General features: G+C 45.4%; 1 protein-coding gene across 5 annotated transcripts in view; it reads left to right on the forward strand.

Moving 5' to 3' along the window:
* Nucleotides 1-25,039, forward strand: part of sbf1 (SET binding factor 1) — a 54,158-nt gene that overhangs the window by 8,723 nt on the left and 20,396 nt on the right. For 2 of the 5 annotated variants that reach the window (XM_026148105.2, XM_026148107.2), the window contains exons 2-11: nt 11,163-11,248; nt 13,151-13,288; nt 13,365-13,493; nt 14,313-14,423; nt 15,195-15,272; nt 18,579-18,608; nt 19,818-19,923; nt 20,399-20,531; nt 20,621-20,729; nt 22,339-22,452. In XM_026148105.2, the coding sequence (XP_026003890.2) occupies nt 11,163-11,248; nt 13,151-13,288; nt 13,365-13,493; nt 14,313-14,423; nt 15,195-15,272; nt 18,579-18,608; nt 19,818-19,923; nt 20,399-20,531; nt 20,621-20,729; nt 22,339-22,452 (1,034 nt within the window). The remainder of the gene's footprint in view (nt 1-11,162; nt 11,249-13,150; nt 13,289-13,364; nt 13,494-14,312; nt 14,424-15,194; nt 15,273-18,578; nt 18,609-19,817; nt 19,924-20,398; nt 20,532-20,620; nt 20,730-22,338; nt 22,453-25,039) is intronic. The other 3 variants (XM_026148106.2, XM_026148108.2, XM_026148109.2) reach the window with 3 other exon arrangements.

Raw genomic sequence — 25,039 nt, forward strand, 5'->3', positions numbered from 1 at the left:
AGGCGCAATAGCACACATCTATTGAGTCAAGTTTCCTGTTGCCGTGCTCAGGGGGAGAACACGGAAGCAGAATCTACATCGTGCTCGCCGGGACCATATTTCCTCTATGTAATGATGTGATGAAGAATCTGCTTTTATTAATTAACGTGTCTTTACTCTGTGCTTGTTGCCATTAAGTTTCCCAAAGTATTGAAATCCTGATGAAGCTCTTACACCCTCATTGCCCACCGTGCCCCACGTCCTCCTTATAGATGTGTCACAAAAACTGATGACGTGTGTGTGTGTGTGTGTGTGTGTGTGTGTGTGTGTCAATTTTCAGAGAACTTGCTACAAATTTTTAAGAAGTTTCTCCACCGTGTTTAAAAGAACTGCGACAGGGGAAGTTCAGTTTCTTTATGAGGTGGTTGGTTGATGGAGAGCATACAGTACCAACTAGGGCTGGGCGATATGACCCAAAATTCATATCTCGATATTTTTTAGCTGGATGGCGATATAAGATATATATCTCGATATTTTTTTTTAAAGCCATAAGTTAAGAACAAAAAGAGAGTTCTTAGTCACACTGTGTCCCAGATGTCACACGGGCACTTTTATTTACATACAGCGTAGATGTACATGAAGAAATTACTCAAAAATAAATTATCAGCATTTATTAAATAATCATGGTCCATAAATAAAAGAAAACAATGTTGTTTTTGTGCATAACAAAAAGCTCACAATTCTGCAGTCAAAATGTAAACTAATAGACGCTGAGCATAATAACAAAGAGACAGATTTCACAGCTGCACCACGTCTCTGAACAGGTGCCATTTGTGGTCCTTATACACACACAGCACGTATCACTCCGCGAGGCTCCTCCCCGGTAGCCGTAATCCTCCGACATCAAGCGGTGCAGCTCCGTAGCTTAGCAAAGTCATATTAAAACATTTGACAGATTGCTGAGCGCTGTGTACCACATAAAATCGGTTTGTGGTCAGCAAGCACAACCAGAATTCATACATAAGGCGCGCTGTCGATTTTTGAGAAAATGAAAGGATTTTAGGCCGTGCAGCCCCTCCTGGCTGCATGTCGTTAGCGCGGTTAGCTCGCTAACACGTTGACGCCGTCCAGCCCCACGCACGGTAACTCGCTAACGGAGATTTTCCGCTTTCATCTTGTCATTGCCTGCAGGTGAAGCTATGGGGGAGGCGGAGTTGTGTTCAGTGAAGGAGAGGCGAGGCCGAGTAACGTTGCGTAGAGACAAAAGTGGACGAAAGAGAGGCAAACCTGCGGCTCCACAAGTATAATTATAACGTAACATAGACTATATCGATATAAACGATATTGTCACATCTTATATCTCGTATGAAAATATATCGATATTTTTAAAAAACTCGATATATCGCCCAGCCCTAGTACCAACTACTACTCATCACAGCCGTGTACTGCTGCTGAATGGTTTTCAGCTATACAAATACAGAATTTAAGGACCAGTAAAGATATTTCATGTGAAATCTAAATCCACTGTGTCTGATCACTGTTTGCATGTAGCACATAAGCTGTGGTTGTTAATAATAACATGGTTTTCTGAGGTTACACAGAGCTCCACTACATGCAATGCTTTGTTCAGATTGGTGCACCTGTTCAGGAGGACAAGTCTTTTAGTGTTTTGTGATTTCAAAAGTATTTTAGAGCTACATTTTAATGTCTGCTTAGATAATGAGATATCATTAAATATGGCAGTCACCAAAAGCCCTTTTCGACTCGTGCCTACTCAGCTACTCAGCTCAACCCTGTTTGGTGGTTAGGGTTTTCCATCAGGTGGTAATAACTGCTACCTGCTGCTTTTTAAAATATTATATGTGGTGTCCCTGTCACATCGCACGGGACCTTTGGCCATGGTACTCTATTGTAATGGAAAACATCTAAAACTGACTCGAGCCGAGTACTGATAATGAAAAGCACAGACCTAAGTGTTAAAGCTCAGGATATGAAAGATCATAGTTCAGAACTGAGAGTTCAGGTGATTGAAATGAGTGATGCTGTCAGGCGTGCTGTACAGCAGCGGTCCCCAACCTTTTTCTGCCACGGACCGGTTCATATCTGACAGTACTGTCACGGACCGGCCTTTAAGGTGTCGGGGATAATGCAACAAAACAAAACCAGTACCAGCATCAAAGACGATTTATTCATAACACACGGGGAAAGACCCAGGGAAACGGAGTTGACGATAAAACCCTGAAAACCACACACCCGAGCCTCAACTCTCGCGGCCCGGGACCAAACGACTCACGGACCGGTACCGGTCCATGGCCCGGGGCTGGGGACCGCTGCTTTACATCACAGAAAAAATGTCTTCCAGGGTTACAGGCAGAGTCAGGAGGTCGGTTTATGTGTCAAAGCCCCAGAAACGCTGGCAACACTGACAGTTTCAAACTGTTGTGTTTTTGTTTGTTCTGCTGCTCTAGCAGAGGAGCGTGCACAAAGGTAGAAGATGCACTGCTGTCTCCTCTATGCTGGGCCAATCAGTGTCGAGCAAAACCACAGTGAGGTTACCAACGTGCTGCTCCGTGAGGTTTCTTTGAGGGATTTGCTTGATCGGGATTGGAATCCACAGATTCTCGTCTTATGTGAACTGATTTTAAGCCGTATAAAGTCTATTTTGAGCCGCACATATATATTAGAGATGGACCGATACGTAATATCGGATCGGTCCATCTCTAATATATATCTGAATGAAAACACTAATTCTGTGTTGTCTTATGCTGTTTCTGAACATGATGTGAATGAGTAACAGGCTGACGGTGTTTGTCTGAAAGTGTCGAGTGGGAGTTGAATGGTGGGTGGATTTGATTCAGAGAGACTGGGGAGTAGATGGCCTGTGTTGTGGGAGCCTTGGCTTTTTTCCCGTGCTCTTCAATGTGTTTGGCAGCAGAGGACAGCTGGAAACAACATGTAGCTCCAAACATGAACGTGAGAAGAAATTAAGCTCATGTTATCAATCATCAGCCTTGTGACGTGTTAGATCTGAAGCAAGTGGCATCCTACAGCTGAAAGTTTGGTCGCTCTGCTGGGCCTCTCTGTGAGGCCGTTTCCTCTCCTGGAAAGCCCTTTCTTTTTGTTTGGAGCTTTGGAGGGGGGGAGCTTTTTGCAGGAAGGATGTGAGTTTGCTGAAGAGCTTTTGCACAAAGAAAACGTCCCACATTGTCTCCAGGGCGACGGCGTTTGCCAGATGGACCCTTTTTTTCTGTGTTTGATTCTTAAAAGGCGTCTTTGCTCATCCAGTCCGGTTTGAACAGGGATTGTCTTATTTGAGGGTATCGTGTTATCCAACACCAAACTGAGAGACACTGCTGAATGTCAAGTGTTTCTTATTAATGTGCTGAGCGGCTGTATGGATTTCAGGCACGGTGAACCATACTGTGTACCCACGAGGAGCCTGTGTGCTTTAGATCACGCACAGAAACACTGTCCTGGATGAGTATATTTGACAAATGGCACGAGTGAGCGATGGTGTGTAAGCTGGGCGGACAGCAGAAAGAGCAGGACCGAGGGTGTGGTGATGATGATGAAGTCATAGCTTTTCACCACGAAGGCCTCAGTTCTGCTTTGGAGATGTTATCTGAACAAAGATGCAGTCCATGCAAGCTGAGAATATGTTAATGATGTGTGCATTTGCAACTGCATCATCTCGGCATTATCGATGTTTTCCACACAAAGATTCTGTGAAGAAGAGAAGATTGTGTCTGTAATGGGTTGAGTGCACAAATGAAAGGAAGCAAGCTCATGTTTTATGAAATGAATTAGTGAACACTCCCTTTTAAAATGCTCAACACGACTACCTCGTGTAGTTGTTAAGTGCTTTGTGACTGTAGAAATTCTTATCTTGTGGAAGTGCTCCAATTCCATCCTTTCAGATTGAGCTTGGCCCACAGCGCATCAACCAGCTCTCTGTCTCAGCAGTTGTGCCTGGTGGCAAAGGCTCTCCATCCAAACAAAGACTCTTTGGCCATCTGCTGTCAAAGATGGTGAAGAAAGACTGGAAATGTAGCTGAATGATATCCAGGACCACAAATGTTCACCTTGCTGGGGCAAAGAAGCTCGTAAGGGCTCGGGTAGATCACTTGTAGCACTGAAACTTCCAGAATAGGAAAGTGAGGGAGTGTTCACTTGTAACTTGATCTTTGATTGCTAAATAACAGCTGCTGTTAAACGGCTGGGAAACATTGGACATGTTGTAGCAGTTAAAACGTGAGATGCCAGAAAAACAGTTGCAGTGCATGTAAACGTCCTCCCCGGGTCTCGTTCGGTGGTGACGTTGCTTCGGACCAGCCTACATAGTTACAAATCTGCACACACACCAGACTCTGTGGTCCTGACTGCTGTCACCGTAGAAACGGCCTGATGTCGTGTCACTGTGGTTTGGAAGCTTGCGAGAAGCTGCGGTCTGCTTCAGCAGCAAGAGCGTGACACACAGACAGCTACACACTCGGTTCAACCCCGAATGCCATCGTTCAGGGATCACATGATCATTCAGGCTCCTTCATCCTGTGTCACTGCCAGCAGTCATACGTGTGAGGAGTCATCGCTTAACTGTGGCGCACACACTGACCCACGTCCTCCCCTCTCCTGCCCCTTCACCTTGTTGTGTTTCTACCATTTTTTGGTAACCTTTGCATGACCTGCTCATCTTCATGTGTTCTTGATCACAGTGGATTGTGGCTCCAATTGTACCTGTGGGATAAAGTAGTATAGCTCAAAGCTGAATGAGAAACCTGATTGATTAGATGGGGAAGAGTTAGTTGGACATGTCTCTGTCACTGTAAAAGCATAACTGTTGTCACACTCTGATTGACGAGGTGGATGTCTAAACTGAAACACAGTACAGTGCAGCCGTTAGCACTGTGGTCGGCTGGTTTTAAACCAGTTCGTTTGGAGGGGTTCCTTTTGTTGTTTGAGGTGTTTGAAGTCGGTGTGGCTTGTGACCTCTCATTCTCTTTGACATTTTTACAACGTTCCAGGCCTTTGTGTGTATGAGCTTGACCATCTTACAAGATTGATTTAGCATGTGATCGGAGCAGTTGTACAGATTATATCGGTAGGTTAATAATTAACAGCCCTGTGCACACTTTCCTTGTTCACATGAACTAAGACCGTGAGCGACTGTTCGAGAGGTTATCACTGTGATTTAATTAGAACAACACAACCTGAACACATCTAGGAGGTGTGACTACTTCTGTCAGCTGGAGCAGGGCGATATGACCAAAAATATTTATCACAATATACATTTGAAAATTTGCGATAACGACATAACTGACGATATAATTGACACGAGACAAAATACTTTACAACTCCACAACTTTATTAGTGCAAAAAACCCCATCAATGTATTTTCACTTAAACAAGCAGCTGTTTTTTATGTGCATTAAAGTTATATAAACACGTAACAGTGCAAATGCAAATTCCTCGCTGACAGTTTAACCAAAAGGCGTTTCCAGTGGAAACTGGCCGACACATCCTCAGCATAACCTTGTATAATATCCACAAAACTTAAAAAGAGGTTATACACACACAATACGGTAACATTATGTTGAAGCACAGTACGTATCACTCCGCGAGGCTCCGCCTACGACAGCCGTAATGCTCCGACAATCCATCGAGCGGTGCGGCTTCGTAGCTTAGCAAAGTCGTACTGAAACATGTGACAGATTTTCGAGCGCCGTGTACATAAAATCGTTTCGAGGTCAGTAAACACGACCAGAGTTCATATATAAGGCACACGGGATTATAAGGGGCTCTGTCGACTTTCAGAAAAATCAAAGGATTGATTTTAAGTGCGCCGTATTTTCCAAATAACGACGGCCCGCTCTGAACCAGTTCTGGTTCATCGTTTCATTCAACGATCCGCTTTCGCCCTCCTCATTCTGCGTCGCCGCCATGCTTTTTCCGCCATGTGCGTATGTAAACAAAGGCACTGCGCATGCGCGTTTTACCCATATTCTATCGCCATATTTCATTTTCTTATCGTTGGCAACATTATACCGGTATTACCGTGAACGGTATGATATGGCCCAGCCCTACTGTCAGCAGAAGACGAGTGGACATGAAAAATAGCGTTAAAGTGGCAGAGATACGAGGTGCTTCACTTCAGGTCAGAAGTGCTAGAACCACAGTATAACCAGGATGCTGACGTTTGGTTAGGTCTTTAGCTCTGACATAAAGTGAGCTGTATCCAAATGGCCACGTGTAACTTATCAGTTTTTCAGCTACTTTTGAGATTTTGGAGATTCAGGAACTGCACCGTGATGCTACCCCTAAAAGATGTTGGCCACGTTGTCGTCTCCTAAGATGAAATGTACGTTATTATCCTTGACAGGAAAATGTGACTTGGTCAGCAGTGAAACTTAACTAGCACCATCTTGGCCTGCAGCTGGCAACAGCACATCTTCTTTGCTCTGCTGCCTAAGTGAGCTTGACGTAGCATGAACCACTTTTCCAGTTGGTGCAGTTCTGGTTAGACTGGCCCTCAACCTCAAGCACATCTTTACAGCAGAACAAGGACTGGTGTTGTAGTTGATGGACGAAATTGTGGAGTACCCTGTGTAACTCTGGGGCCAGTCTTTGAATGTTATTAAGGGCGTGGTCAGCTACACAGGAAGTAGAAAATTGGGCCAAGCTGGTGCTAGCTGGTTGGCAGCAGCTGATCTTTCAAAATAAAAACCAGCTGATTGTCGGAGCCTGTGTGTGTGAAGGACACTGATCCCAGAAACATGCTGTTTTAAAACACGGACCAGGACATGTTAGAACCTGGTTATAATGAAAAACCTGAGAATGGCCAAGGATGAAAAGCCTCAGTGCAAATAATCCATATCCATTCACTAACCTGCTGTTGTGTAACAACAGGTCAGGCTGATAGCTGGATGTCATCTGCTCGCAAGGCCGCTCTACTCGATGCACATTCCTGTCACGCCACTCAGACTGAGAGGCAGCTCTTTGAAACAGCTCTGTATGCTCATGCCTGCTGTCGGCTGCTGCTGCTTGAACCACTGCACCCTTTGCTGAGCTCTGGCTGCTTTAAATTGTGTGTTGATGTTTGCTTTATGGGATGTATGACTGGGGGCTAATGAGCTAAGGACCCATTAGCGATTCGTTTTAATTAGGGCTGCTCAATTAATCGAATTTTAATCACGATTACGATCTGGGCTTTCAACGATCATTAAAAATGACTGAGCCGATTATTAGCCCCTCCCTCATTTATCCGCGACACCTTAAAGGCCGGTCGTGAAAATATTGTCGGGCATAAACCGTCCGTGGCGCAAAAAAGGGTGGAGACCGCTGATTAAGAGGACCCGAGGGAAGCTCGGAAAGCTAAGCAGGAGTTATTTGGAGAGTGACTGCTGTTGGTTGAAAAGAGAGGTAAAAAAAACTTCAGTGGTGTTGCACACTATGTTATATTATTTTTTAAAGTCATTGTTAACCCTTTAAAGCCGGTCAGAGCAGCACGCTCCGTTTTGTGTAACTACTTTTAAATCCCTGTAGAACCTGAACCGTGTAAGCTAGCGCAATAATTTGTTTTGCATATGAAACCGGAGGAGTTGTACTTACATCTGATGCCATCAGCTTGTCCTCGGTCACGGTTTCCTTCCACATATAGCTTTGCAAAAACTGCATAAAAAGCTCTTGCAGGAACAAAAACATAATATTCCAGAAACACGCTTTGCCGATCTGATCAGCTGTTCGTAACACTTCCCACAGTGAAACAGACGTCAGCGCGAACTGTCGCATGTCCGCCATTTCCTGCCCGAAACCGGAAGTGACGTCATTTTCGCGGAAATTGTAGTTTTTTACTTGTAGGCCTTAAAAGCCTATACTGGTCATGTTTGACTTTTCTGAATAGTTTCTGGGATGCTTAGAACTCGAACTGCACAGCTGGAAATAGTTTATTTTGATGCACCTGCTGTTTTCTTTGCAAATTTGCATCATAGGATTGTTTTTTTGTTTTTCCTGCAGTATATAAAAATTGCTGTATCTCCAAAATAAAACTATGAAGACACTCAAAATAAATTTCCTGTTGTTGTAAACTATTTTTTGCAACTTTTTTGTATTTAAAGTTTTGAGGGATAAACCTCTTAAATTTCTCCAAGTAGAAATATATGTAAAAAAACAAAAGCGATTTTCAATTTTTTTGTAGTTTATTGCACTTTTTTGCAATTAATGTCGTTACTATGGACTTAATGCATACATATTATTAAAATATGGGCTATAACAGTTGCATAGCAAATTGAAATGCTCCCACAAACGGCACTACAACATGTAAAAAAATAATATAAGCTCTGGCGGACTTGGTTCTATAGTAGGTCGTAAGGGTTAAATAAATATCGTCAAATAATCGCGATCTCAATTTCAGTGAAAATAATCGTGATTATCATTTTTGCCATAATCGAGCAGCCCTAGTTTTAATTGCAAAGTGATTGTTGAAAGCGAGCCATGAGCCACATGCTAATGCTATGCTAACAAAACAGAATATAATTGTGAATCACATTTGTTATTATCAGGTTAGCATTTTCTGATATAATGAAGCTGTGCGGTTTCAGGTTGCACCTCAGTGACATGCAGCTTATGGTTTCAGTGCAGAATCACGTCCAGCATGAGTGTGTGTTTAAAATAAAGAGTTTAATCTTCACGATGGTTCACGTAGTGCTGGCTTTGAATTGCTGCATTTGCTAGTATGGGTGTGTCACTCATGTTAACACACTGTACCAGGTGAAGGACTGCCACATGTATATTTAATGTCACAGTATACTGGCCCAGCTGATTGTCGGTCTAACTGTGCTGGCTTGGATGTGGAAACGAGACACATGCTGTCACAGTGCGTCCTGTTAGGACAAAGCTGTTTTGGAGGTGACAGCCCGGGCTGTGGCCCACCTGCAGACCATCATACAGGCTATGCACGGCTTCATTTGACCAAAGCAAAGCAGTACGGACTTCCCTGCCTGTGCAGCAGTTTCTGTTTCAGAAGACAAAGCTTGTTTCTTATGTTGTCATTGACTTCATGGAGCAGCAAAGTGTCTCCCAACAAACTGAACTTCTCTGCAATGATACAGAACAGAATCTCTGCAGCTGGAAAAATAGACTTCATGATGGGAAGTTTGATCGAAGCAGCATGTTCCACCTAGGGTTACAGGATTATTTCAAGCTTTACAACTGTACTTCTCCAGTATACCAATGTAGGTATAAAGTGTGTATATGTAGACATTAGAACAGGCACTATGATGACTTTTACAGACTCTGATCGCTGCCAGCTGCAAAACCTGTTTCGCTTTCCTTTTGATGCATCATTTACTTATAAATATCAGCATTGTAACATGATTAGATCCTCTTTCCTATTGTGAGAACAATGAGAATTGTTTTAATGTTGAATATGATGCATGTAGAGCCAGCCAACAGCTGAATTCAGGTTGTATTAATGAACTTGTGAACTTGCTCTGGTGTGTACGTTAGGCTAGAAAAGTTTGTGTGTGAGCTGCACTCAACGTGCCGTCCCTGTAAGAGCTGAAGACTTTTTAGATGTATTTAGTTTCACTTCATCATCAGACCGTTGGATCTGCACTTTGAACTTTGAGCTTTTATTCCACACAGCTGTGTTTGAAGCAGACAACTTGTAGTTGTCTTCCTGAGATGGTGTCTTGAGTTTTTTCCTTTCTGAGCCCTGATCTGTGGGCACGCAGCACGTCTGTCATCCTAACCTACCTGTCGTAACTTTCTGATGGAGTGAGGTCATACATTTCAAAATAACCTTCGGTAGCCCCTCCCACCCCCAAAATCCCCATGAACAGGTTTGGTCAAATGCTCGTAGACTGACTCGTCACATTTACATTTGCACCCGTCTCCTTAGTTTGATGTGCTTCTATCAGCTCTGACGGTGATTTTACGTAGGTGTTGTGTCAGTTGTGATCCAGCAGATAGTACAGAGGTGGTACTGTAGCTCGGGGCTTGTCAGTTAGAGGGCATAGCTGTATCGCTGGCTCAGTTTATCAGTTTTGGCTCTGCAGATTTGATACGTGGAGTCAAAGTGTTGTAACATAGAGCCTGAAATGATCATAACAACCTCGTAACTCGTCCTCCGTCTCATTTCTGCTGGGTCTTTGTTTTTGTGGGACTCTTTGCTTATTGTTTGCGTTCCACACATGCCTTTTGTTTACATGTCCATATGCTTTATATCAGCTGATCAAAAAGAAGTTTGTGGTGACAAAGTAAGTGATAGTTGTTGTGTGTAGCTTCCCTCTCCAGCAGTGGGGTCAGCATCAGCTCTCTAAGGACATGTTATTTTTGGCACAGTGTGGGAATGAGGGGCACTCGTGTTAAAGTGAAAGGAAACGAAGCCGTCATCTTTGACAGCCCCGCCCCACAGCGTCCACGTAACACTCGCGTACAGGCGACAGAATGAATTCCCCTGTGTTTTGGGAGCTGGCCTACTTTCTGTTTTTGTATCGTCTGTACTTCTGGTTTAGTTTCTCAGTAAAGGCCCACGGGCTCTGTTGTTTGCTCTGAGACACATTTGCTACATAATGCTTTAGGTTTGTCTAATGCTGGTGAGCACCTCTTCTTTATTTAGTGTTATATTGTTGTGTTCTGTATATCAATCCTTTGTACTGGGTGGATTGAGTGTATTCTCTCTGCGGATGAATGCCGCCATTAAGCAGCCTTCTGGGCTTCAGCTGGACCTAGGCTGAAAGACGGGCTTGTGGTGGTTACATAAGTCCGCCATTGTTGTGTCATTGTGCCGCTGTGATGAGCCAGGCCCTGACCAACAAAGGAAATGGCCTCATTAACCAGCAGCAAACAAGCATTTTAACACATCTCACTAATGTTTAGCAGGCACACGTGAACCCATTTAAAGGACAGGCCTGACAATAAGCTCGTGAATACAGCTGGAATCATTAGAACTGTTCATTTACAGTCACACATGGTTTTTACACATGAGCTTGCTGATCACACGTGTCACTTCAACTTTGGCTTCATCAGGTAGCTTCCAGGTTTGCATTAAGGCAAAAACAACTACATGAGTATTTCACTCATTCATGCTTCAGGTCTAAGAGGACTGTTGGTAGAAACAAGCAGACAACAGCTAGCTGTAAGGAACGTACTCAGACCTCTGGATTTGTCTCTCTGTCTCTGCACAGTGGAAGGTGAAGGTCAAGGTCGCATTCTCCAGCGGTTTCCTGAGAAAGACTGGGAGGACAGCCCATTCCCACAAGGCGTAGAGCTGGTAAGTCATGTATCTGTGATCCTCGGGGGCAGAACAAGACAGTTAAATCTGTCAAAGTCAGCGGTTCCATCCCATCGGCAGCTATAGGCCCTATCAGGCCACAGCAGCTGCCACGACCTGTTCATGTGATTTAAACATATACTGCTTATTTCGTTGTCATGCATAGGTGAGCATGTGCAGAAACTGTGGAGGACTGACCTTCACTGCAGTGCTGTTGATGCTCATATTGACCCTGTCCATGTCAGCCTGACCTCACGTATCCACTTTAAACACACGTGTCTGTCCTGTTCATTTAAAGTAGTTAGCTACTGACGTGAAACCCTCAGTGCTTACAGTGACTTTCACTCCTATGCATATATTCTAGCTTATGATTAGATATTCTGCATAAAGGCTGGACGTTAGGTTGAAATTATGTACTGAATCTAGGGCTGCTCGATTATGGCAAAAATGATAATCACGATTATTTGACGATATTTATTTAACAATAACAATGTATTGAATAAATAATATAAATAGTGTGCAAATACTGATAACAGTGCAAATGTTTGCAATATAAGAAATAAATGAAAAATGTAAACGTCTATGTTTAATGAACTTTGCAGTGTTGCTCTGTGGTGCAGCTACACTGTAGCAAAGTTTACACACTGTGTCTACTTGATCCACGTCTGACTGAACCCATAATGTTTCCACACCACTTAAGGTTTTTACCTCTTTTAAACCAGCGGCAGTCACTCTCCTCTCCAAATAACTTCTGCTTAGCTTTCCGAGCTTCCCTCGGGTCCTCTTAATTGTTGTGACACGTGTTCAAAGAGAGGTGCGCTCGATTTGCCACACGGAGCAGTGTGAGAGTAAAGCACGAGGGAGGGGCTAATAATCGGCTCAGTCATTTTTAATGATCGTTCAAAGCCCAGATCGTAATCGAGATTACAATTCGATTAATTGAGCAGCCCTAACTGAATCTATAACAAACTGCAGAGCCATTGTGAAATATTCACATCCTGTCATGGGATCAGTTGATAGCGTCTGAATCTAGGTCGGTTGTCTGGCCTGAGCAGTCAGTGTGGTTAAAGGGGTCGGCGAGTTAAAAGCGTATCTGCGCTGTGATTCAGAAACGGACGACGACAAAAACTAAAAATGCTACGTGAACGGCTTTAATTAGACTGGAGGTCCATGTTTACATCAGGCTTACGTCAGCTAACTGACAGCAGCTGACACAAGAATGACAAAGACAAACCCTGTAAATATTGATTCTGTGTCAACACTGTGGCAGAATCGACGGCTCCACTTATGTTTCTTGTTTTACAAGTCAAGATTTAAATGTTACACACTATAACCGATTGTCTTGAAATCGGAAACTGATTTACTAATAATAATGGATTGCATTTATATAGAGCTTTTCAGGACCCCTCAAAGCGCTTTACAATGACACTGTTCATTCACTCTCACATTCACACACTGGTGGAGGCAGCTACAGGTGTAGCCACAGCTGCCCTGGGGCAGACTGACAGAAGCCAGGCTGCCATATCGCGCCATCGGCCCCTCTGACCACCACCAGTAGGCGGTAGGTGAAGTGTCTCGCCCAAGGACACAACGACCGAGACTGTCCGAGCCAGGGCTCGAACCGGCAACCTTCCGATTACAAGACGAACACACAACTCTTGAGCCACCATCGCCACCATCGCCACGTATATCACTGTCATATACGGGGCCGTCGCTCATGGCGAGCTGTGGTGCAGTTGAAGCCCAGCCCTGGATGAATCGAGGTGTTGTCCCACCATGTGATCTACTATTGTCTGATACGTTTGCTAATGTTTATCTTTCTCTTCTTCGCTGTGTCTTCACCTCTTGCCCCAATATTGCCACCACCTTGCCACCCCTCCTCCCCTCCTCCCCGCTCTTCAGTTCTGCCAACCCAGCGGTTGGCAGCTGGTTCCCGATCAGCTGCCTCCCTCCTTCTTCGTAGCGGTTTTGACTGACATCAACTCGGACCGTCACTATTGTGCCTGCTTCACCTTCTGGGAGGGCCTGGACAACCCCCAGGTGAGACGGTGTCAAATGATGATTCAACTGAAACTGAATAACTTAATGTGACAGTAATGTGTGACCCTGTGTTCAGCTGCAGAAGGCTGAGGCCAGCGAGGCGGACGAAGCAGATGAGGTGCTCTCCGTCGTCCAACCAGCTAAGATCTTTGCCCCCAAGAGCTTGGTGCTGGTGTCCCAGTTGGATCACACCGAGGTGTTCAGGGTACGGCTCACACAGCTTTTCCACATGTGACATTTATGTATGTAGATATGACACAACACAAGATGAACAACATTCAATTAATATCCGTTTTATTTAAAAGATGAGTGAATGTTGACAGAAGAAGGAACTAAGAAGCTGATTGGCTGGAGTTGGATTATGTGTGCAGGTTGATTCTGTTTGTGGGGGTTAGGGTTAGGTGGCGGTGTGTGCACACGGGTGTATCTACACATGCATGGACGTCCAACGTGAAAGAAACCGCACAGCTTTCTAAGTTATTAAATCATTCTCAAGTCATCACAGTTTCAGAGCATTTTCTGTTGGACCGCCTGTGGTTTAAGACTTTACTGTGCAAAGTTTGGACATAGAAAATTCCTTTTTGTAGTATTTCTTTTTAAAAAGCCCCGACCGACCTTCAGTTCTGAAGTCTGGACATTAAAGTCTGGTAAAGACTAGAGGCTGACATTCTCTCTTACCATGAAACTGTAGTTTGGGACAGAGACATAAAAAGGCCCATATTTGAGCTCACAATAACAAAGCTGCACATTACCAAAGAGAACTTTCTGAGTGGTATTATCGTCGTCTTTCACAGGGATGCAAAATAAAACTGAATTTGTTGATTCTGATCATTTTCAAGCGTTGTTAGAGATTAGCTGCGACTTGAAGACAGACTTGCTGACTCCAGACAAACACCTGACTGCACTGGAACCTGCGGCCTTGCTGTGTAAATGAGTCTGCAGCCGTCTGTGTGTGAAACCCTGCTGTGGCCTCGGTGCTGGGTTTGCCGTTGACCCTTGACCTCTGTGTTTCTTGGTTGAACAGAACTGCCTGGGGCTGATCTACACCGTCCACGTAGATGGTCTGTCTGCGCCCTTGGAAACGGTTGTCGGGAATCTCCTCACTTGTGTCATCCCCATCGCTGGAGGCTCCCAGGTATAACTTCCTGTCTCTGTCACGTTGACGAGGTGATGATTTGAGTTGAGGGGTCATTTAAACCAGTGCTGTTTCTCCCTGACCGAGCAGGCTCTGTAAAATGTGTTAATGTCAGACTTTAAATGGCAGCTGATGCGTCGCTCAGCCAGCTGTGTGCATAGAAGCAAAGCTTTGCACAGCCTGCTAGTGTAGCTGCGTTTTCAGCATGAACATCCAGCGCTCTTTGTGTTTAAAGGGTCGAGTGTTGTCTAACCTGCTTGTGCATTTCTGTGGGTTTCTCTCATCTGTGGCTGAGCGCAGCTCTGCAGTGACACAGGCAGAAACACTGAAGACCTGTGGTGTTGAACAGCAGTAACAAAGTGTGTGCTCTAACCTCACGTTGTCATATCGTGGACGCATATGTGCACACACCTTTTTAACCAATCACAGATGAGCTGGAAATCTGCAGAAAACTCCAGCAGGTTAATAAACCCTGTATTTCACATATAAAAATGTCGTAATAACTTGTTCCTCATTTTACTTTTTAATTTCCCCTTCATTCATTGTTTTCATATTTTCTTTTAAGGTCATGTTTATTTTAATTCCACCACCTGGAAACTGTGATCTAATAATCTGTTTTTAAACACAGATGACTCGTGTCACGGTGCACTGTACGCAGGAAGTGTGTATTTTCTCTGAACTACACTAGCTGACACTTCCTGCTCCAGATGTTGTAACCCGTGTGTGTCATTTGTGTGCGCCCTACTGTACCCTGGTTCCTCTGTGTTACAGACAGATGAGGCCCCAGTTTGTAGTTTAGACAGAGTTCCTCAGGTCCTGGCCTGTGACTGGCTGCTGGCCTGTCTCCAGGTAACTTTCATGTTCTCCAAGCTTCACCAATCAGCAAGCAGCTCGATGTGATTGATTCTGTTCATCCAACAGGCCGCCATTGTTTCTGTTTTCTTTAAAGGAATCTTTCTTGCAGTCGTTTCAAATCATTTGTGACTGATGGTGCTTCAGCTGACCTGGTTTTCTGTTTGTTTACATCATGTTCTTCATTTCAAGCTTCTTTTGTTTGCCATCAGCTTGATTTGCTGCAGCAGCGTTTAAAAGCACGGATTAGTTCCTCGTTCTTTCCCCGCCTCGGTGACACATGCACACGAACACCTTTACACACATTCAAGTTGCTGTGCAGTTCGTAGTTTGTTGCTTGGCGACCATATGGGATGGCAGATGGCTTCCTGTCGGGTAGCGCCGCGTCTGAATGAGAGAATCAGATTTAATCAGTATTAACACACATAAGACCCAAACAGTGAAGCTAGCCCACGTCTCCACTCACACTCATCAGTGCACGCGCGCTCCTTCATCACACAGAACACAGGAGAGTTTGCTGCTCTGCCAGCACGCACAAGCAGCGCTCGGAGGAGCGCAGGGCACCTGCACAAAGTAACTAAACGCTCGCCACAGACGACAAACCAACTGCAGCAACATGACACTGATGTGCATCAGAAGTATTCAGTCAGACACGCTGTAGCTTACGCACAGTTCACCTTTAGAGCACATTTCCATGTAGCACGTTATCAAACCCCTCTCCTGAGGTGCTGCGTAGATGAAGCACAAAGCTGTATTAATCTACCGTAATCTAAGCAGCATGCAGTAGCAGCCGCCTCTTTCTTTAGTGTGGTTGCTGGATTGGATCAGCCAGAGGGCCTCGTAGCTGCGCTCGATTATGTGTGATTATAACGTCACCTGGAGGCCGAGAACGATCCAAACTGGATCCCAGGTCTGACTGCGAGCTTGCAAGCAACACAAAGGGACAGCGGTGCAGTGCACGGGGTTAGGACCCTGTGTAGATACTTACCTAACCCTAACCTCCTCAGGAGTGGTCTTCACTCGGTCTTCCTTCACCAATGAAAGACCTTTGTGATGATCTGCTTCAGCTGTCTTTCGTAGTCTTCCCGCCCTCGTGATGTTGCTCAGCATTTGGTCTGGCACCAGAACGTAGGTTGTTTATTTGGCCGCTTCTGTGGCAGGATTTTTGTTGCTGTTGTGTTTCTCTGCCTAAAGAGCCTCCTGCACCTAAGCTCTGTATCTGCTTCATTTATGAAATAATGAGGCCTCACCTGTTCATGAAACTGCTCGGCCAACTGTCCCAATACTTTGGATCCTTTTGAGCCATAAAAATGGCTGCAATTCCTAAAGAGGTAATGCTTACCCTGGATTCAAAGCTGAAACCCTGCTGTAGTCCAGCCACGCGCCCTGTAACACATACTAACAGGCCTATACTAGGGCTGAGCGATGCATCCTCAGTTAGATCACAGTATTTCAGAAAATGATATTTATGAATAAATGAATGCCATTTTACACACACACACACACACACACACACACACACACACACACACACACACACACACCACTTTTTAAGCAAGTGTATGACTCAGACAGGATCTTACAACAGCATAGATTCATCTGTAGCAACAGTTTACGCAGCTCTAATACTTTGAGCTCAGTATGACACGTGGTGTCTTGCAGAAGTGGAGCGTCAGCTTTTGATCAGCAACACTGCCCTTAGACAAGAATGGACGTCGTGCAGTCGTTCTGACCCAAGACCAGACTACAAGAACTGAGGCTGCGTTCACTCTGCAGGTCTTGATGCTCAGTTCAGATTTTTTGATCAAATCTGATTTTTTGTCTGCTCGTTCACACTACAAATAAAATGCGACAGCAAACGCGCTCTAGTGTGAACGCTCAAAGCGGCGCATGCACAAAAGAAGACGTCGCACACAACGCGCTCTGTTTAGACCCAGAGCAACAGTATGTGTGACTGATGGCCTTAATATGAGGACTTGTTTCCCAATTTTTGCTTTAAGTTATTTTGTTATTTACATAATAATGTCGATAACCTAATAATGATCCTTGTTGCTGTTTCAGAGGAGCGCTGCTTCAAAGGATAGTTGCAGATTTCTGTCAGAATCTGCAGATTATACAGTACAAATAAAATGTTCACGTTTCTCCAACGTTGTCTTCCCAACAGTTTCACTGACATCTACACGGGATGGCCAGGAAGCGTTCACCATGTGTTCTCTGGCGCTGATAATTGGCGTCTGTCTCGTGTCAGTGACGTAAAAGACGGATTTAATGCGACGTGACCATCAAACAGCAGTCGCTTTCTGAAACATCAGATATGTCTCGGATTCAGGACCACATATGAAAGTGACCCAGGTCGGATTTGTGCCGTTCACACTGTCACACCATGATCGGATATGAGTCGCACAGGGTCAAAAAAGTCGGATTTGATGCGCTTTTGCCTGCAGTTTGAACGCAGCCTTAGAGAGTCCCAGCAACTCAGTCCCACCTCCCACTGTATGTGCATGTGTGTGGCAGCGTTGGACGTCCCCGTGTTTACTCTGACTTTACTGGAACAAGCAGACGGTTTTTCATTAGAGATTACAGGAACAGATCTGCCTCTGGAATTGCTTCATATGATTCCAGAAACAGGGAATTTTCTTGTTGACACTGTCCGTCGTGCTGCCAAGTGTGATGCTGAAAGCAGACCTGCTGTTAGCGTGGCACGTAGTTGTGAACTGTTCTTTTCTTTTGGCTTTGTTTGTGTCGGGATCCTGCTGGAAGGTGATTTCAGTGCTGCGGTTTCCAGTTTTGGAATCAAAGTTCCCGGGCAGAGAGCCCAGCTGCTTACCAGGTCGCTCCACTTCTAGTCTGATAAGCCAAACGCAAACAGGCCTACTGTGTGTGTGTGTGTGTGTGTCTGTGTCTGTGTGTGTGTGTGTGTGTGTGTGTGTGTCTGTGTGTCCGTGTGTGTGTGTGTGTGTGTCCGTGTGTGTGTGTGTGTGTTAAGCCTGAGTAAAATTAATGTAATCTGCAGCCTCCCCCGTTACTCTGGTTACTGTTAGCTGTAAAACAAATGAAGGTGTTGTGTCACTGCTGTGTGTATTTTAAGTTATGAATCATCCGTTGCTGCTCCTGCTCAGTAATGCACTTTCTTTGCACACACGTGTGTCATCCTTCAGTGTGTTGTTTGTGCCTCTTTGTTGTTTTGCTGTGCTGATACTGTCATGATGTTAAGTTTGGGCACTTTGTGCCTTCGCTCGTTGTTGCTAACCTGTCTTATCCTGTTGGTGTGTGTTTGTGCGTCTCTGCTGGGTGCTTGTGTAGCCGGGCCAGGAGCAGAGAGAGGAGAGTTTGGTACGCCAGCCTGACTTTGTTCTCCCCTCGCTACCAATCAGCTTTCCATTGACTCTGCTTCCTTTTCTCCACCCGTTTCCTTCAGGCAGTCCATGCACACGTCCTGTGACAGAAGGACCAATCAAAAGCTTTGATATAGACTCAATATGTGACCAACACCTGATTATTTCGCATACAGTGATTAGTTTCTTGTCATTTTATTTCCATGTAACCAAAATGACCTGACCATTGACTGGTTGGTTTTTTCCCAGTTGACAGCAGTGGCTCTGAGGAGGGCTGTGATTGGCTCAGCTGTGACACCACAGCATCCAGTTTGGAATGGGTTTCTAAGGCCCTGCTGAAACCAGTGGCCTCCTGCCACAAATACATTCTGTCCTCGGTGCATTAAGAAGCACGTGTGGGCGCATCCTTACTGTCAAACCTCACACGTCTTCAGACCACAGCGATGATCAGATGTTGGATCACAGCATTGAACTACTAACAGCTCATCTGTGGCTGCTGCCGCTATCGCTGCTGCTGTACAGAGCATGAGATAATGCTGCACCTTCCCCCAGCTGGTGCTCCACGGCCGGTCAGCCAAAGGTGGAAGTGGATCTGTAATGAGCCCACGAAGCCTTTGTGCTGCAGTCATCAGTGTGTCTGTCTGTAGTGCTACAGTACTGAGTCATCAGTTTTCACTCTGCTTGTTATTCCAGCAAACACAGACCCATATGTATTGGCCCATCTGCTGTGTACAGCACAGCTTCAGTTCTACAAAGTTTTGTGGTCGGTAACAAAGGAAATAATTGTAAGATGATAATTGGCATCATCAATGATTTCTCTGTTTAAACAGAGTTCAGTTCAATCTTCATGAATTCAGCTGCTTTCCACACGTTAGGCTGCAGTGGAAAAGTCGCGCATGACACCTGCTGTGTTTCTGGGACCTGTTTGATAGGGTGGTGCTGCTGGTGTTTTCAGTAAGGTCGTTGGCTTGGAGTCCCGCCCGGCCCCATTCACATCCCGATCAGCTGGAATGGCTTGTGTTTAATTTGTCACGTAGCTGCTAAGCTTCTGGGATTCTCCATCTCTGTCTCTGAATCACTCCGCTCTGTGGACATACACAGTTGTGATTAAACCACGCCGCCAAACCCCGACTCTGACCACCACCATTAATCTGCCGTTTTCACACCCGCTTTCAAATCCTTCTTTTCTCTCCTCTCTCATGTTTAGCGGACTATAACATTAGGTGCTGGCGACCGGCAAGTCATCCAGACTCCGATCAACGAGTCTCTTCCTGTCAGTGGCAGCAGTGTGGCCCAGCTCTTCAGACAGCTCGGTACGAGCACATATGAAAATTACTGCTCTGTTACTTCGTGAGCAATGTCACCTCATGTGAGATGCATGTAAACAATACTGTGCGTGATCTTTGTGATAAAACGTGTCTGCTACAGGCCGGGGAAGACCCGTGGCTTCATTTTCTGTCAGTGTTAAACACAAACTCTCCATGTTAGACCTTTTTATCCTCTTTGCTCTGCATGAAGAACATGGATATCTCCATATGCATCTCACACATGGCTGTGGCCACGACCTGCTGCTCAGACCTTCTGTTTCTGAGAGCCAGCCAATCAGAGGATAGTTTGCTTACAGTTTTACACTTTTAGTGTTCAAAGAATAAATGCAGGTTGATTCTGCAGTTTAAAAGACATGAGAACCTTCAACCCTATCAAATATGATGAAACTTCAAATCACCAATATTTCTGTGCGTGCATGCAGCAGGTGAGGTGGATGACACGTCCTCTGTCCTCCCTCAGGTATCGCCAATGTTCTGTGTCTGTTCTGCGCCGCCCTGACGGAGCATAAAATCCTGTTCCTGTCCAGCAGCTACCAGAGACTAACGGACGCCTGCCGGGCACTGCTGGCCATCATGTTTCCTCTCAAATACAGGTATGTCCCACTCCTGTTGATGAAGCCACAGTGTAGACACTGCTGAGTGCAGGACGTGTGTAAAGTCTCTTGTTGTTGTGTTTTCTCAGCTTCACTTACATTCCCATCCTACCTGGAAAACTCCTCGAGGTCCTGAGCACCCCCACGCCCTTCATCATTGGTGTCAATTCCTTCTTCCGCTCTGAGACTCAAGAGCTGGTGGGTCCTCACTGTTTGCAGCTTAGTGAATATGAGGCTACACGAGGTAGTTTTCATCAGTGCGACAGCAAAGAGCAGTGTCAGCAATGGTAAGGCTGAACCTGTGTCTTAAAGCTTTGCTGAGGAAAGAACCCAGACAGGAGTGTTGTCGTGTGTCATCGACCTGACGGAGCTTTCCTTTAACAACCACCAGCTGTACAGAGGGAGGCGGGGCTTATCTTGAGCATTGGAATAGTCGAGCATTTTATTTAAAAAATGTACTTGGATATCCTTTAACGTGTTGATGTTTTGTGAGCTTATATATGATTAAAGTGACATCAGCAGTATTTGGAAGTGTGTCGGCAGGGAGCGCTGTCCGGGGACAGGAAGCGCGTGTTCTAAAAAGACGGAGCTGTCTTTGAGGGGACGATGAACGAACGCTTGCTTGGGTTTGGCTAAAGCTGCTGTCCTTGTGATTTGGGCCTTTTAATGATTTCTGTAGGTGAAGTTATTGAACAGTGTTCTTGATAAAGCAAGAAATGTGTGCACACGTGTGACTCCACACAGCGTCTCTTAGTGAGTCCCACCTGAACAGATGCTGTTGATGGCCAGTGCAGGCTTTCACACAAGGCACCCACAGACACTAGTGGGAACTAGTTTAATGCTGAGTGGAGAGGGACCAGAGTAAACGTTCGATGAGTGTAAACGTCTGATCACAGCTGTGGAGCTTCAGCGCTGACACCAGAAAGCTTTTGTTTTTAAGGCGGACGTCACGTGTCTGTGATGACTGCTCGCCACGACACGCGTGTCTAAAGGAGGTTTGTGAGCTGCGTTCGCCACTGTAAACATTTTGTGTACGACAGTTATCAAACAGCTGTGGAAGGGAAATGAACACGAGAGCAGGTTAGCGACACACAGCCATCTGTGCCAACCCGGCGCTGTATCAGCACTGAAACAATCACACATCCCTGCACAGTGCACTCTACACACAGCTGCTGCAGGCTGGGGTAGATGTGTGATATCGTAGTGTTTAGAGGACAAAGGGCGCGTTTCATAGTTTCACACAGTCACACAGGGACAGCTTTCTCTGTGAAATGCACGTCAATAAGAAAAGCTCTGACGCGGCTCGTAGCTGTGAGTCGTGTGAGCTCGTACTGACCCGCGGATCTGTCTTTAAGCTGCTGCCATCCAGCTGTTTGCTACCTGCTAACCTTGGTAGATGCATCGCTTTGTCACGTAGTCGTCTTTGTAAACTCGGCCGAGACACATCAGCGTCCAGGACAGTAGTTGGTGATTCAGTGTCACGATCGAGGAAACCAGGTTGAGGCCTGATGATGGCGTTAGCGGGACTCATCACGTGTGGCTGCGTGCTGCCCCATCACAGCCTTTAGCTACAGGGGGCTGTGTTTTCTACCTTTATTGCTGTAAGAGCAGTGGTTGTGTGTCACTGATATGTGACTGTGCGCTCTGTGGTTTGATCGACTGGGTCATGTAACGAGCAGCTGCTCAGAGGCCACTGTGTTTGTCTTCCACTTGATCTAATCAGCTCCTGTTTCACTTCTTATCAGCACTCCCTGAAGCACAGATGTTAATCGTGTGCGTGTGTGTGTGTGTGTGTGTGCGTGTGCAGCTGGACGTGATCATTGCCGACCTGGATGGAGGCACAGTTACCATCCCCGAGTGCGTCCACATCTCCCTGCTGCCTGAACCTCTGCTCCAGCAGACCCAGACGGCACTCTCCATGGTAAGAGCTGCAGCTTAAACACACCCAAAGCCACAATGCACACGATTACTGGGAAGTCTCAGTAGCATCACGTGGGTGGTTTCTACCACCAGACTTCCCAGTGCTCTTTATGGGATTAGGTGCCAGTAACATGTTCAGGAAGTGCTTCTCTTTCCTAGTATTGACTTCAGCTGAAAGGAATAAGCGGTTTTGTCCAGTGCTCCAGTCCCTGTGTAAAAAGCCCTGATAGACTCCAAGCAGTCGTCTCTGACTGCAATGTTATTGAAGTAAAAACATGTAAATACAAGCAGGGATGCATTGAAAGCATTTAAGGCGGGACTTTATCATTAATCACGTCTGAAATACTGCACAGCAGTGTGTTCTTGTTGGGCTTGACTGGGGTGGAGATCATTTCCAAGTATGATTTTTTTTTTTTTATACCTGCCAAAAAAGTCAGATACATTTAAGAAGTGCCGAGTGTGTCGTCACCTTAACTGTGGAAATGCAGCCTTAGTGCTGAGTTATCTGATAAATGCACAACCACAGAGGTCGGTTTGTACTGAGGCACAGCGCTGCAGTCCTTTGCTTATTACTACATTTGAATGGTTATGTCACTGATAGGATTTCCCCTTTTTTAAGCCCCGCTGCTTGGATGCAGCGCGCTCACCAACCAAACACTGTTCTTGTGTTCTTATCAAGCTGTTCTTCACCTCCTTCCAGCACTGCAGCACCTGCCCTTTCTGAGAAACACTTTTTATAAATGCCTCCAGCTTCCTTATTATTGATAAAGGCCCAATACATCGATTTTTCTTCCTGCTTCCTTTGTCAGCTCTGTTTGCTTTGTGCAAATCTCATAACAATGGAGATGATACAGCAAAGCTGTTCATGCTCGTAACCATATCAGCTGTGAGTAAATCGGTTTGAGCTACAGGAAGTGATACCCAGTTTATGAGCAGTTTACTGGATATGCAGTCATTTTACAGTCTCAGCCATGAGTAAAGTGTAGTGAGAAATAATATGTAAACACAAAGTGTTGCTCACGCGCCGTCTGATACAGTTATACAGCGGTCATATAATACTCACAGCCCTTTGCTTTTCATGCTTTGTCCTTTTCCTGCACATGAAACATGGACAAACTTTGTAACTCGTTGACAGTGAAGCTGAGAGTGAAACACAGATGTGCAGATATCACGGAGGCCTGAGCTGCTGCTGCTGTCCCTGTGCAGCACATGTCACATCAACATAACTGGAACCTGATTTGTTCCACAGGATAAACAGAAGCGCATGCTTGAATACGAAGTCAAAGGTAAAAGGACCTCAGTAGTGGTCCTGGTCTGCTGTATTTAAACACAGTTTTGTGTTTGAACATGTTCCATTTCTGGATAAACGATCTTGTGTTTCCCCAGTTAGAGTTTCGTCCTGTCGAAACATTTAGATCAACAGTAGTTTTCTTTTATCGAGTGATGACAAGTCAAACTAAACACTCACATGTCTGCCAGATAAACTCTGTTCTGCCTTTTAGATAATGTCTCTTGGAGTAAACGACTGAGCTTCTGTGTGCACGGAGACAAAGGGTAGAGGGTGTTTATTTGGAGGAGGGTGCTTTGCATTTTCAGCGCAGACATGCAGCCTGGTATTTGAACTTGTCAGGCTCTTCCCACGGACACTCACAGTACGGTTTCTTTTTAGACACTCATCAACAGTAACGTGAGAGAGGAGTGCCGAACGATTTTAATCGTTGTCTGTTTCAGTGCTGAGAGCTTACACTGCAGTAAGGATGCTAATACTGAGATGCACAAGTGCAGCGCTGGTAGGTGTGTTGTGGAGTAACCTGTTAGACCGTGTGCTGCTTTAGAAAACGTCAGCTAAGATGAAGAGCTACAGAACGCTTGTGTGTCCTGAAGAGTGTTTTTAGCCTGCACTGTGCTGCACTGCCATGATCCAAACTCTTAGTTGTGGTTGCATGTTGCAGCTGGATTCATCGTAAATTCCCCTGATTGTGGGACGTACCTCAGACTTGGATAAACAGGAATGCCTCGTACATAAACGAGCAGTTATCTGTATCTGATCCTCAAGTGCTATACAGACAATACAATATAAATAAATGCAGTAAGGGAGTCCTCTTCCTTACAGTCGTGTTGGGTTCAGTTTGGTCTTATGTGCTCACTGTCTCAGTCTACATCGATGAGCCACAGATGTTATTGCAGCAGCATCATTCGACAGCTCTGTGCCCTCCAGAGAGACACTGAACTTGGCCCTGCTGACTTAGGCCACATACCAAAGACGTCAGGGCTCAAAGGAATGGATCGATTTAATAGAAAAATAATTTATTTTGAAAGTTTTGTTTTTGTCACTGCGCCGTTCTGTGTGCTTCATGACTCTTAACCCTGAGACTGCTGTGGTGCTAACGCTGCTCTGATAGTTCACTGGGTTATAGGCCTCAGCTGGCAGAGCGATGAAAACAGATCCAACTCTGACACACAAAGTCCAGGCACAGCAGATATCTGCCACACTGACAGCCCTGCGTGTGAAGCTGATCAGTGTGCTGCTGCTCCAGGAACCACGCTGATGCTGGAGACGGTTGGATAGCAACCCTAAACCAGGGCTT

The sequence above is a fragment of the Astatotilapia calliptera genome, chromosome 17 (assembly GCF_964374335.1).
Source record: "Astatotilapia calliptera chromosome 17, fAstCal68.1, whole genome shotgun sequence".
Classification (NCBI taxonomy): Eukaryota; Metazoa; Chordata; class Actinopteri; order Cichliformes; family Cichlidae; genus Astatotilapia; species Astatotilapia calliptera.